This window comes from Epinephelus lanceolatus, chromosome 3 (genome assembly GCF_041903045.1).
Source record: "Epinephelus lanceolatus isolate andai-2023 chromosome 3, ASM4190304v1, whole genome shotgun sequence".
Taxonomy (NCBI): domain Eukaryota; kingdom Metazoa; phylum Chordata; class Actinopteri; order Perciformes; family Serranidae; genus Epinephelus; species Epinephelus lanceolatus.
This window is the reverse complement of record NC_135736.1, coordinates 8,374,819-8,387,099: the sequence shown is the minus strand read 5'-3', so window position 1 is coordinate 8,387,099 and position 12,281 is coordinate 8,374,819. Positions and strand designations below refer to the sequence as shown.

At 41.1% G+C, this 12,281-nt stretch overlaps 2 protein-coding genes across 2 annotated transcripts; both read left to right on the top strand.

Annotated features, from left to right (window-relative positions):
• The first annotated feature begins 587 nt into the window (after positions 1 to 587).
• Positions 588 to 3,687, top strand: LOC117255138 (uncharacterized). The gene is made up of 2 exons (XM_033623753.2): positions 588 to 639; positions 733 to 3,687. Exons 1-2 carry the CDS (start codon positions 597 to 599, stop codon positions 2,349 to 2,351), a joined length of 1,662 nt encoding a protein of 553 aa, XP_033479644.2. The 5' UTR covers positions 588 to 596; the 3' UTR covers positions 2,352 to 3,687.
• Positions 3,688 to 6,732: 3,045 nt separating this feature from the next.
• LOC117255139 (glutamine synthetase-like) lies at positions 6,733 to 11,126 on the top strand. Its single transcript, XM_033623754.2, has 6 exons — positions 6,733 to 6,901; positions 7,046 to 7,195; positions 7,327 to 7,470; positions 8,786 to 8,907; positions 10,050 to 10,249; positions 10,371 to 11,126. Exons 1-6 carry the CDS (start codon positions 6,733 to 6,735, stop codon positions 10,699 to 10,701), a joined length of 1,116 nt encoding a protein of 371 aa, XP_033479645.2. The 3' UTR covers positions 10,702 to 11,126.
• The last annotated feature ends 1,155 nt before the right edge of the window (positions 11,127 to 12,281 follow it).

Below are 12,281 nucleotides of genomic sequence, written 5' to 3'. Positions count from 1 at the left end.
TGTTTGTTTTTAGTCTCAAACAGTGGTCTGCACTGATGTTCAGCTTGGCGGCCATTTCGCCTAAGTAACATGCCATCCACCATCCCTTTCACATGCCAGTCACAAAGTCAGCTATACAACATTGATATGATATGTATGAAGCATACAATTATCTGTGGTTTTCAGAAACTTACATTGTCAGCATTTTCTTCTGGCGACTGAGTTTATTGATCCCTGGTGGTTCCTAAGTGACAACTCATCAGCTCACTTTAAAGATAGCGACTGAACAGTCAAATGACTCTACTCTTGGTCTTTGATCACACTGATGTACAATATCTCAGCCTGCTTTCCAGGTTTTTGCCTCAGCTGGACCATGACCTCTTGCTGGACTGTGTATACTCAGAGATAAGATCTGCTGTGCTGAGTGTTTCAGAGACGGACTATTGCGTTAAGTTTTCTCCAGACTGATATTTGAAAAACATGGTGATGGCAATGGTTAGAGTTCAGAGGGGTTTAATATGTCATAGGGTCAGACACACCCACTACGTTGGGATCTATATAATGAGCTATTGTTCTCTATTGTTCTCAATTTATGGAGGCAAGTGACCAGAAACAGCATGTCATCCATTGGCAAGCAGCTGTCTTCCATCAGCTGTACAGGTAAGTTGGGATTTATGTTAATTTCTTTTGAATGTATCCTGTCCTCTCTCTCTTTCATCTGACCATAACTCTTCTTCTTTTTCATCTCCTCAGGCAAGAAGCCACCATCACCCTACCCTGACATGAGACTGGTTTTGCTTGGGAAGACTGGCAGCGGAAAAAGCTCTACTGCCAACTCCATCTTGGGCCGTAAGGTCTTTGAGTCAAAGGTTGGCAGCTCCTCTGTTACCCAACGCTGTCGCAGGGTCTCTGGAGAATTTCGTGGGCGACGCCTGACACTCCTGGACACGCCGGGGCTTCTGGACACTTCTCAGACTCCACAGGAGGTTCAGAAGGAGTTGAGGAGGAGTGTTAGCCTCCTATACCCAGGGCCCCATGTGCTCCTTCTTGTTATTCGGATTGGGAGATTCACTCAGGAAGAGAAGGAGGTGGTGCGGCAGATCAAACAGGCAATGGCTTCTGATGCTTTGAATTTCTCTGTGGTGGTTTTTACCCATGGAGACCTTCTGGAAGAAGGGACATCAGTGAAGCAGTGTCTGATCGACGGGTGCAAGGATCTGGCTGATCTGGTGGCCGGATGTGGGGGCAGGTACTGTGTCTTCAACAACCAAAGCATCAAGAACAAGGAGCAGGTATATGAGCTGCTTGCTTTAGTGGACAGCATGATGCAGGGAAATGCAGGAATGTTCTACAGCATTAAGATGCTCCAGAAAGCAGAGGAGGACCTGGCTCAGGAGCTGCAGGAGGAGTGGAGGCTGCTGAACGAGAAGGAGGAGCTTTTAAAAAAGAAGCAAGAGGCAGAAATACAAGAGTTGTATGAACAAAAGCTAGAGATGGTTCAGCAAAAAAACAAGAGGGAGATGGAGGAGCTGAGGAAAAAACAAGAGCTGGAGAAGCAGGAAGAGGAGAAACTGGCAAGAGATCGGGAGGAGGCCTTTCGACGAGAGATGGAGGAGAGTGACAAGAAGGAGAAGGAGAGGCGGATACAAGAGATGGTGAGAGTGATGGAGATACGTAGAGAGGAGGAGGAAAAGAGGGATGCTCTCCAAGAAAAGCTTGACAAAGTTATGAAAAAGCTGGAGGAGCAGGCGGAGCGGGAAGAGAAAATAAGAAGAGAGATGGAGGAGAAGATCCAAAAGGACAGAATAGAAAATGAAAAGAAGGAGAGAGAGAGGGAACTGAAGCAAACACAGAAAGAGCATGCCATGAGGCAGAGTGAGGAAATGAAGAGAGACGCTTTGCAGAAAGAGCTGGATAAACTCACCCAGAGCTTGGAGGATCAGATCAGGAAGGAGGAGGACAGGAAAAAGCAAATGGAGAACCTGCTCAGACGTGAGAGGGAGGAGAACCAGAGAGAAAGGGACATACAGATGGAGAACCAGAGAGCGGAGAAAAGGAGAACCATGGCCCTCATGCAGGAGCTAAGACTCATCAGGATGAAAGTTGAGCAACAAAAAGCGAGCAAAGACAATCTCAAGAGACAGGTGGAGGAGGACCTGCGGAGGGAGAGGGAAAAGTGTGACAGAGAAATTTCTTTGTTGAAAAAGCAGTGCGGAAAAAAGTGTTCAGAGCCGTGCAACGTGACAATGGAGAAGAAATCTGCAGAGAGACACAGCACAGTGACAACTGTGACTGGATATATGCAGGAAATGGGACTGATGGGACTAAACGCAGCTTTAGAGAGTGTTGGAGCTCCCTGCTGTATACAGTAACAACATGAAGATTTCTATAGTGGATTTATTATTTTACAGGACAAATGCATTCATTATAACAGTACCTTTTTTATGCATATGTGTATTATGACCTTACTAACTACTAATTATTCAGGAATGTAAAGGTTCAATATGTTATGACTGAGAATTATTATTAGATTCAACCATTAACTCACAGTTGGAAAATGAAAGGAAATTAACATGAAAGCATTTCATTTCAACAAATGGATTTAATTCCATTGCGTCCTAAATCAGCAAATGCACCAAAATAGTACAAACTCTCCAAATGATGGAGATAATCTGATTATCAACTCCCCGCCCTCTGCTTCGGACTCTCTGTCTCTGTCTCCATCATCTAAATCTGTATTCAAACAAAACCCTGTTGCCATTAATAAAGATCAAATATTACTTGAGTGCTATTTTAGTGTGCCTCACTGGTGCTCCAACTTCAGCTGAGCCATCTGGTTCTGGCCCCGACCAAAAAGTCTGCTTTAATCCTGCAGCATGTCCTGTGTGTGCGTGTGTGTGCGTGTGTGTGTGTGTGTGTGTGTGACAGAGAGAGCGAGTTGTGGGAAGAGTGGGTATTAAATTTGGAGTGTGGTGTCATATCATTATGTTGTCTGAACAATACTACGAAAAATACCTTGAAAATATATGTACAATATATCTTAATGAAAATGAAAGAGTGTGTACTTTTTAAAAGAAATAGTTACAGTTATATGTGGAAAGGAACTAACTGAGGTTCACAATACAAAGTATAAATAAAAGTGTATAAAGAATGTGCAATGTACACCTCACTAATCTCAGCTGCACTATGCAAGCTGAGATTTAAGTGAGCACGACAGCTTAGGGCTGGTACGGGATGCCTGACTTGAGGATTCCCTGAAACATGCTGACAAGTAAAAATGTGCTCAGCCAGAGACTGGGTCTCATCCTAAGAGAGGTCGTGAGGGGATAAAATGAGGGGCGCCTGAATCAGACGTGCATTACAGATTTATTAAACATGGCAATCTGAGGGATGAAAGAACTGAGAAGGTAAGGACGCAGATATTGATGATAAAGGCCTGATGGGTACTATTCGCCACAGGGTTGATGAGCTTATTAATGAATGTCTGGGATGCATTAATCGAATAACAACTAACTGGGGTGGTTAAAATATTAGCGGGACTGATAATGAGAAATACTTGTTGGACTATCAAAGAAAAAGGAGAAAAGACATTGTATGAGGCATCACAGATATCTCAAAGTGCTCGTAATTCCTGTCACTTACAACTGTTCATCATGTTACTACACTGACAGTTAGTGTGTGAGTGTGTGTGTGTGTGTGTGTGTGTGTGTGTGTTATATGTGGGGGGTGGGAGGGGTGGGTTTTCATTGTTTTTTTTTTGTTTTTTTTTTATCTTGTGAAGCACTTTGTGTTGCATTTTTATGTATGTAAAGCGCTATATAAATAAAGTTTGATTTGATTTGATTTGGGAATGAATCAAAGTAAACTAAAGGGGTCTAAAATTGAAATTGTGCAAAGATTATGTGTGATACGCATAGTGACTGGATGTGCAGATTTTAAATTACGAGAGAAATGTAGGTTTTCAGCCAATAGCAGCTTTAGTCTCGGTTAGAGAAACTGAGAAAGTATTAAAAGTGCTAAAACCAAAAAAAAAGAAAGAAACAAAGAAAAAGAATGTTACTTGAAATCTTTTGGTGGGAGAAATAGGTATAACAAAGGGGCAGGATAAACTAAAAACTGTGTGCTATGCTCTACACAGGGACAGATATTGACGTTTTGGTCATGGACTTTCCATGTCCAGATACGACGCACAAGGTACCCTGGGTGCATTGATTTATATTTACATACAGTCTCTTTCAAAATAAATCCACTACATCAGTACAACACAGCAAATTTACCTTTTTTTTCCTTCAAAAACAAACACAAATGGTTAGGTTTAAGCAACAAAAGGAAGTGGTTAGGTTTAGAAAAAAAGAACAGGGTTTGGCTTTAGAATCTTATGGGACGCCAACACCACTCTCTCGAGCGAAGGTCAGAGTTTGTTGGACCCATCCACCAGCCCTCCTGCCCGCCCCACTTGGACTTCCGCTGCCTTAATTTTCGTCCTTGTCCCGCCTGATTTTCCCCTGACACCTCCGGGCACTGTTAAACTATAACGGCAACCAGCCATGTATCATGCTGAGTTGGTTTCTGACGCCGCAAGTCACTGCCCAAGCCCCGGATTATGACGACTTTGGAGTGAGACCATGCTCTTCTGCCTGATGATTTGGATGCTCCAACCAAACGGCCTATGTCAGCAAGATTGCATGGAAGGGATGGTAGAGGTCGCTCCCTTCAGAAGCTGGAGGAGCACATTGCTCAGCTACAGGAGAAATAAAGATACTTGTAGTCACAGCAGCAACAGCAACAGCAGGCTTGGTACAGAGACTGAACGACAACTGTACAAAACTAGTGATCTGGGGCGTGGTAGGACACTAGTACAAGAAATCTGTGGAGAGTATTACAAACTACCACCTGAGACTGTCAATTAACTTCAGAGTCCACAGTGGCTGGACATGGATGAGAACCCTGACAAACCCTATGAACTGCAAGAACTTCTTTAAACGCTTAGTCACACTTGACCCAGGATATCTGTTTGACACTTTCGCACATGCACACCATGCAGAGAAAATGTTGACAAGAAGTGAGGAGTGAGTTGGTAATGCTGAAAAGTAGACTCCGATGGCTCAACTGTCGGCTCCTGAGCAGAAAATACATCATAGTCGTGTGGCAGAGGGAGGACAGAGAGATGGAGCAGAGTTCAAGGATGGCTTTTTCTGAAGAATTCATTGGAGACTCACTACCACTGTGGGAAATATAATCACTGGGTGAAAGACAGAGAAGCCAACCAAGGAACAGAGTACCATAGCAAGAGAGAGGAAGGGTGGCAGAGGGAGGGGGGCCTGGCAACTCAGGAGAGACATGAAGGGACTGGAAGAGGATTAGGAAAAACACACAGACACACAAGAGAGTGAGTTAAACGCACACATATACACACATGCACACACACGCATATGATGATGTGAACTTGGAAATATGAATGGCACAAATATTATGCCAAGATGTAAGATGCAGTTGTGAAACTTTACAGGTGTGTAGCTGAGATCACAGCGACAGTTTAAAGATGGGTGTGGTACAAGCAAGGGTGCTGTAAGCAGGGTGGTAGAAAGTAGGGAAGGGGCTGTTGATGCCCTTACTTTACACCCTAGCCCACATTTGTATTCAGTTGTGGATTGCTGTATTGTGGCTGGATTGATTTCATCACAAAATGGTCTCCAGTTAACAGTTCTCGTTACGATTCAGTCATGAAATAAAGGACATTAGCAAATAATTACTGTCACCATTTTCACTGACAAAAAGAACAGTGCTGCAGCGACCACTGTGCTCGCTGCATCCAGGAGACAGGGTGGTGGTGAAGAACTGCAAGAGGTGAAACTGATGAAAGCCCCCTGGGTCAGCCCATTCCAGGTGCTACTGGTGACCAACTCTGCAGTGAAAATCACTGAGAGAGCCACGTGGATCCACGCCAGCCACTGTAGGAAGACACCAGGCAGTCTCAGGGACCAGCAGCATGAATCTGAGAACAGTTGAAGCAGCAAGGTTCAGACCAGGCCATCCTGAGAGGTGATCTCTACTGTGGGGTAAAAACCCACTGATTGCCACTCCCGATAAAAAGAGGGGCTGACAACACAGGCTGCAGGGCAGAGTGTTTACTCAAAGCCAATTTTAAAGTGATATTTACAGTAGAAGATTTACAAATAACTGACAAAAAACTAGCCACCAGCAAACACATCTCATTACACATGAAAAACGTAGATTAGAAATCATAGAATTCTTTATTGTGTGATTTATAAATTAATCAAGGATGAGAATATATGAGAAAATATGACACAGTATTTGTGCATTAATGTGCATTATGTTTTTACAAAGGTGAGTGTAATTTATGAAATACATCACTATTATAACTGCTTACACAGTGATAAGTCACTGCTATGTGTTAAAAAGTGAAGCGAAGAAAAGAGTGGGGCTGGTCTAGACAGGCATAACACCATGTTTGCATTAGTTATTGACTATCAGATTCTTGTATAGACAGCTATGAAGGGCGTGACTATAAGTATAAATAAGCTTGTGAAACTTTGTCTTTGTCTTTGGACTCTGTGACCTGTGTGTGTATTTTTGACACACTAGTAAAAGTTGTTTGACTACAAGATCACTGTGTTCATTGGCATTTAAATACCTTTTCTTACCTGCACTGCACAAGCTGATATTTCAGCTTGCGTACTTCACAGAGTGCTACACGAGACACATTTTTTTTTCACTCTGGAAAAAATCATCATGTCTGATCTGTCTGAGAGCCTCCGCCTTCACAAGACAGTCAAGAAGCACTACATGTCTCTTGCCAAAAGTGCAGAGTGCCAAGTGACATATGTTTGGATTGATAAAGCTGGAGAAAATCTACAATGTAAAACCAGGATTCTGAACAAAGAACCAACAGGAATCAAAGGTAAAGTAGAGGAATGGACACTGACTGTCACTTTGTTGTCCTTGTAGTTACTTTAAGAGGGCTTTATGTAGCATTGTTGATCAATATTGTTCCCAATGTGCTGCTGTTTCATGTGACCATGTGTTGACTGTAAATCCTTGGCAGATATCCCAGAATGGACTACTGTCTGGGCTATTGGGCATCCCTTTAGTGAAGTCACTTTAGTCCCTGTCAGAATGTTTCGAGATCCGTTCACTCTTGACCCTGATAAACTGGTTCTGTGTGAAGTGCTTGACAGCAACCATGTGCCAAAAGGTATTACACTACAGTACTGACTGAGAACTCAAAAGCAGCCAGTTTTTTAAGATTTTTGACATAAATGAGACCCACATTTTGGTGTGGTGCGCCTACTAATTTTAAACTTTTGTTTTACTTTTTCTACACAGAAAGTAATCAGCGTTCACAGTGTGCTAAAGTTATGGAGGAAGTTAGAGAATTTCAGCCCTGGTTCGGGATGGAACAGGAGTACACACTGTTTGGTTTGGATGGAAAGCCCTTTGGTTGGCCTCCCCAGGGATGTCCAAGAAGAGGTGTGATAAAGTTCCTCCTGAGAGCGCCCGCCAGTGGGGGAAGCACCACTTTGTACCTTAATTACACTTCACAGGGCACTTGAACACATGAGGACATGATTATGCTGCATACTGTTTTAATCTGGAGAAGCTCAAACAGCTAGCCACTTCCCCCTAAACCACACCTCAATTACTGTTCCAGACTTTATACATGCATTACAAACTTTACTAAAAACTAAACATTGTGCACAGTAACATAACAACACTCCACATAGCTTTTACTTCACCCTATCCACACAAATGACCCCTTAAAAGAATCCTTAGACGCTAAAGTAACGCGCAGCACTGTGCAGCATGAAGTCGTGGCACTGATTGTCAAAGCAACACACAAAAAAACAAACTCCCCTTTGCACATATACAACAACAGTTTGTGTCCTATCTTCGCTGATTTTGTGGACTGAAACTGGTTCCTGGTTGCATAAATCTGCTAGAAATGCTAAAATTTAAAGGGACTGGCCTTCTTTTGATGGTCTAATGGCTCTATCTGCTGGTTTATCAGTGCTAATGTGCTCTGATAATCAGTCTCTTGTTGTGACCTTGCCATGACCTTATTAAAGTGTCATTTCACCCAAACCCAAGGGTTTCTATAAATGGGAACATGTATAGAGGTCGGACTAATTGAGTTTTTGAAATAAAGCCAAAAACTGTTGTTGCTGTTTACTAACTTAACTACTTAAGCCAAATAAGGGGCACAAATGTACCTAAAAAGGCCAATTTAAAGAGCTTGCCTAAGATTTTCTCCACAAAATCCTCTCTGAATGTGCTCTGCTTCATTTATAAGCATCTGCCTATGCACAGGATCAGAACAGATGTTGTATGAATTTCAAGAGTTCTGGGCTGCTACTACATAATTTCAAAAAAATATTCAGTCTAAAAGTTTCATCAGGAGAGGATGAAATCTTTAATTTATCCTGTTTTATTTCTTCATTTGATCTTACCCAGTAGCATCTATACTGATGCTTACACCTCTCAGTTAAGCTACAAAGTGTTACCTGTAGTTCTAGACCAAGGTTATTTATACAGACCTTTTAGTTGCTGCTAAATATGCTTTTATTAAGGGTCTGTAATTTTCGAGCAGAGACCTGAGAAAGAGGAGCAGAGAAGGGAAACTAGCATAACCAACTATAACATAACATATCTTGACAAATGTGCAATTTATTTTTATAGTTTAAAATGTATTATGTAGTATTTTTAGTAACAGTTCAAATTCTTAAATTTATTTTTAATTGTGACTGTTTTCTCATCAAATTTTGTTTTGTGTTGGTTTTATTGCCAGCGCACTGTGCTGTGGGCATTAACAAGGCGTATGGAAGAGACATTTGCATCTGTCACTGTAGAGCCTGTCTGTACGCTGGTGTGAAGATCTGTGGCACCAATGCGGAAACACTAGCCTCCCAGGTAAGAACAGATCATCAGACAGGTTTTTGAAAAACCAAATTCATTAACTGTTTTACAGTTTGCAAATTTAGCCAAAAGAGCAGCGATAAACCCACTGCATGTCACATACAGTGACACACAGTGAAGCATTTAGCAGCTAAATATTGAGTGATATTTCACTCAGTAATGGGTGGAGACCAAACCAGAGCAAAATAAAAGTGAATATTGGACTTATATTTGCCAAGAGGATGGAAACATGCAACTAAATACTTCAAAGTGTCGACTGGATGTCTCACTAGATTTGCTAACACATTAAACTTTATAAGATGACGTATGTCAAACATGTATGATTTTTAATTTGTTGCAGAGGTTGACCCCAAGTGGCCAAAAAAGACAAATGCAAATGCAGCTGTAGCAGCAGTTTCTAGCTTTATGTAGTATAGTTGTGACATCACAATTTCACAGAAGTCCTGACAGCTCATTTAAAGGCACAGTTTCTGCATATGGACTGTGTGCATTTCTCTGTGGATTGAGCAATTTGATACTTTCGTAGTATTTATATTCGCACCTGTGCCTCCTTTATATATATAAAAAGACATGGAAATCTAACTCTTCACAATATGGGAGCTTTAAACTGAATGATTAGATAAAACTTAAAAGGTAAAATATGATTTGTGATGAGTTTATTCAGGTCTGACTAACTCCCAAACCAGCCTGAACCCCAATGAGGAATATCATGTCAATAATTATGTAATTATGAGATGACATAATTTAATTCTTGTTTTCAGAGACCATATGAGATTTTCATCATCTGAATTTATCTTTACATTCATAGCTGACAGTAGTAGACAGACTAATCAAACTTTGTAGGTCAACAAAGACCCCAATTTAATCACGTCAGCTTCATATAATGCAGTACAACATAACTTTATTGGGTGTATGGCAGTCCAGGGATTAAGATGTGTACTATATAACTGCAACATCCCTGGTTTGATTTTACAAGGGTCCTTCTTTTGCATGTAACTTCCCTCTCTCTGTCCCCGCTTGTCCTGTCTAAATCAACATGGTAAATCATCAAATACACATTCAGAGCACAAGAAACTGTGGTCGTAAATACTCAGACGTCTCCTCTGCTCTCTGTGATTGGTGTTTTGTCATATAAGTGGGAGTTCCAGGTCGGCCCATGTGAGGGGATTGAAATGGGGGATCATCTCTGGATGGCCCGTTACATTCTTCACCGTGTCTGTGAAGACTTTGGGGTTGTTGCCTCCTTTGATGCTCAACCCATCAAGGGAAACACTGCTACATCAGGCTGTCACATCAATTTCAGCACCAAAGAGATGAGGAGCGAAGGGGGGCTTCAGTAAGTTTAGACCACTGAGTGACCCACTGCCAATATCCAAAATACACCTATCCTGTCCTCCTGTGCAAGTGGACATTTAAAAATATATGGATAAAAAACCCTGTTTTCTATGAAATTACAGGTACATTGAAGAGGCAATCAAAAGGCTCAGCAAGCGTCACTCTCAGCACCTCCGTGTCTACGATTCACACAATGGTGCTGACAACATGAGACGCCTCAACAGTCAGAGCACTACCTCCGATTTCCATTACTTCTCTACAGCTGTATCCTCTCGTGCTGTTAGTGTTCGCATTCCAGGTCATGTCAGTCAGATGGGCTGTGGGTACTTTGAGGACAGACGTCCTGCTGCCAACTGTGACCCCTACCTTGTGATGAGAGCCTTGGTTGAAACCTGTCTGCTAGAAACCCCAGAGGAAAATGATGATGATGTGGGGAAGATTATGGCTTCCTAAAAGGGGAGAAAGACACCACAAAGTGCAAAAATGTATTGGCAACTTTGCATGTACTCATGTGCCTTTGTGAGTCTGTAAAGAAATATGACACATTTGAAGTCTAAATGAAATGAGCTGAAAAAATAAAGAATAAGATCAATTATAAATTACTCTGACATCAGGCCAGTTTTTTTTCTCCTGCAGATAAATGTTCTCATGAAATTTATTTGTACACTTTTTCATTAGGTAAACTTGAGAATGTGAAGTAAAAATGCCAGAAAAAATGGCATTGTATGTTTCTGCAAACCATGGATAGCCTATGGATTACCTTTTTACATTATTATGTAAGGGATACACAATTTTACATTTTAACAATGCTGTAGTTAACTTGTCAAGTCTAGGCATAAGAAATGGTTATGGTCAAGAAAACATAATGTTTGGGCTTAAAAAAATACACTTTTGTTTGCACAACCAAGACTGGAAATACCACCAATGATCAGTAAAAAACAGCTGCTTTTTACAGCGCTATCTCTGTTACAGAAACAATGATGGGTCACTAAAAACAAACTAAAGTTTGGAAGCTCATATATACTACGTCACTGTTGATATCCTCTAACGTACAAATGGAATTGGTTGTGGTTTGCAGAAACACACAATGCCAATTCTTTCTTCTAGCACGTGGGCTGAAGCAAGCACAGTGCCATAATACATCTGCATTGCAAACAGAGACTGGGTCAAAGAATATTATGGACTCAGTAGCAATGAAGCAAACAGCTTATAGCCTCCAACAAAATCATACTGGACAAAATAAATTGTGGCCACATGTAACTTTACACTATAATTAATAATGAGAAAGAGCTGCTGCGATGGAAACACACAAACATGCGTGTTATTATTTTTATTTTGTGTATGTGTTAAATGTTCACGTTTGCTTCTTCTGTCCTGTTGTGTCTTGTTTTGTGACGTATTGCCATAACTGCCCTTCCTTGGATGGTTGAGTTGCTTTTAGAAATACAAACGTTACAGAGTTAGAAATACAAAGTACTGCATGGCAAGCAGTTTAGAATACAACAGGATTATCATAGGTCATATTACAGTAATATGTCCACAAATATAAATTCAGGGAATGGACTCAATGAAATAATAACCCATATTTTTTAAAATGTAGATGAATAAGTTGAATATTTGTTGTTCACAATCATTCCAGTGTACCAGGTGGCTGGGAGAGAGTCAGTGGAAGGGTAGTGATGCGTGATGGATGACATCCTTTGGTATGAGCCATCATTTGTGACTAAATAAGCCTGTTTAGCTCCACTCACACCCTGTGACATTTATATTCAGTAAATCTTAGGTAAATATATGAACAGATGGATTTGCTGTCCTTGTTTTATCTTAGTGTTACTCCCAAGTGTTAGTTGTTAAATGTATTATCTGTTGTATTTGTTTAGTCTATCTTATTTTATATTATTTTCAGTACTTTTACTTTTGCCTGTTTGTAGGCCTTTGTAATCACATAGCTGAAAAAGGTGCTGTGTAAATAAACTTATTGTGATCTGATGCCGCCAACATAAGCAGCTCAGTCCCAACAGGACCACTAATGG

Coding starts and splice junctions, on each gene's coding strand:
- LOC117255138 (XM_033623753.2), top strand. CDS start 597: ATGTCATCCATTGGCAAGCAGCTGTCTTCCATCAGCTGTACAG. Junction 640..732: donor GTCTTCCATCAGCTGTACAG/GTAAGTTGGGAT, acceptor TCATCTCCTCAG/GCAAGAAGCCACCATCACCC.
- LOC117255139 (XM_033623754.2), top strand. CDS start 6,733: ATGTCTGATCTGTCTGAGAGCCTCCGCCTTCACAAGACAGTCAAGAAG. Junction 7,196..7,326: donor CAGCAACCATGTGCCAAAAG/GTATTACACTAC, acceptor TTTTCTACACAG/AAAGTAATCAGCGTTCACAG. Junction 10,250..10,370: donor AGGAGCGAAGGGGGGCTTCA/GTAAGTTTAGAC, acceptor ATGAAATTACAG/GTACATTGAAGAGGCAATCA.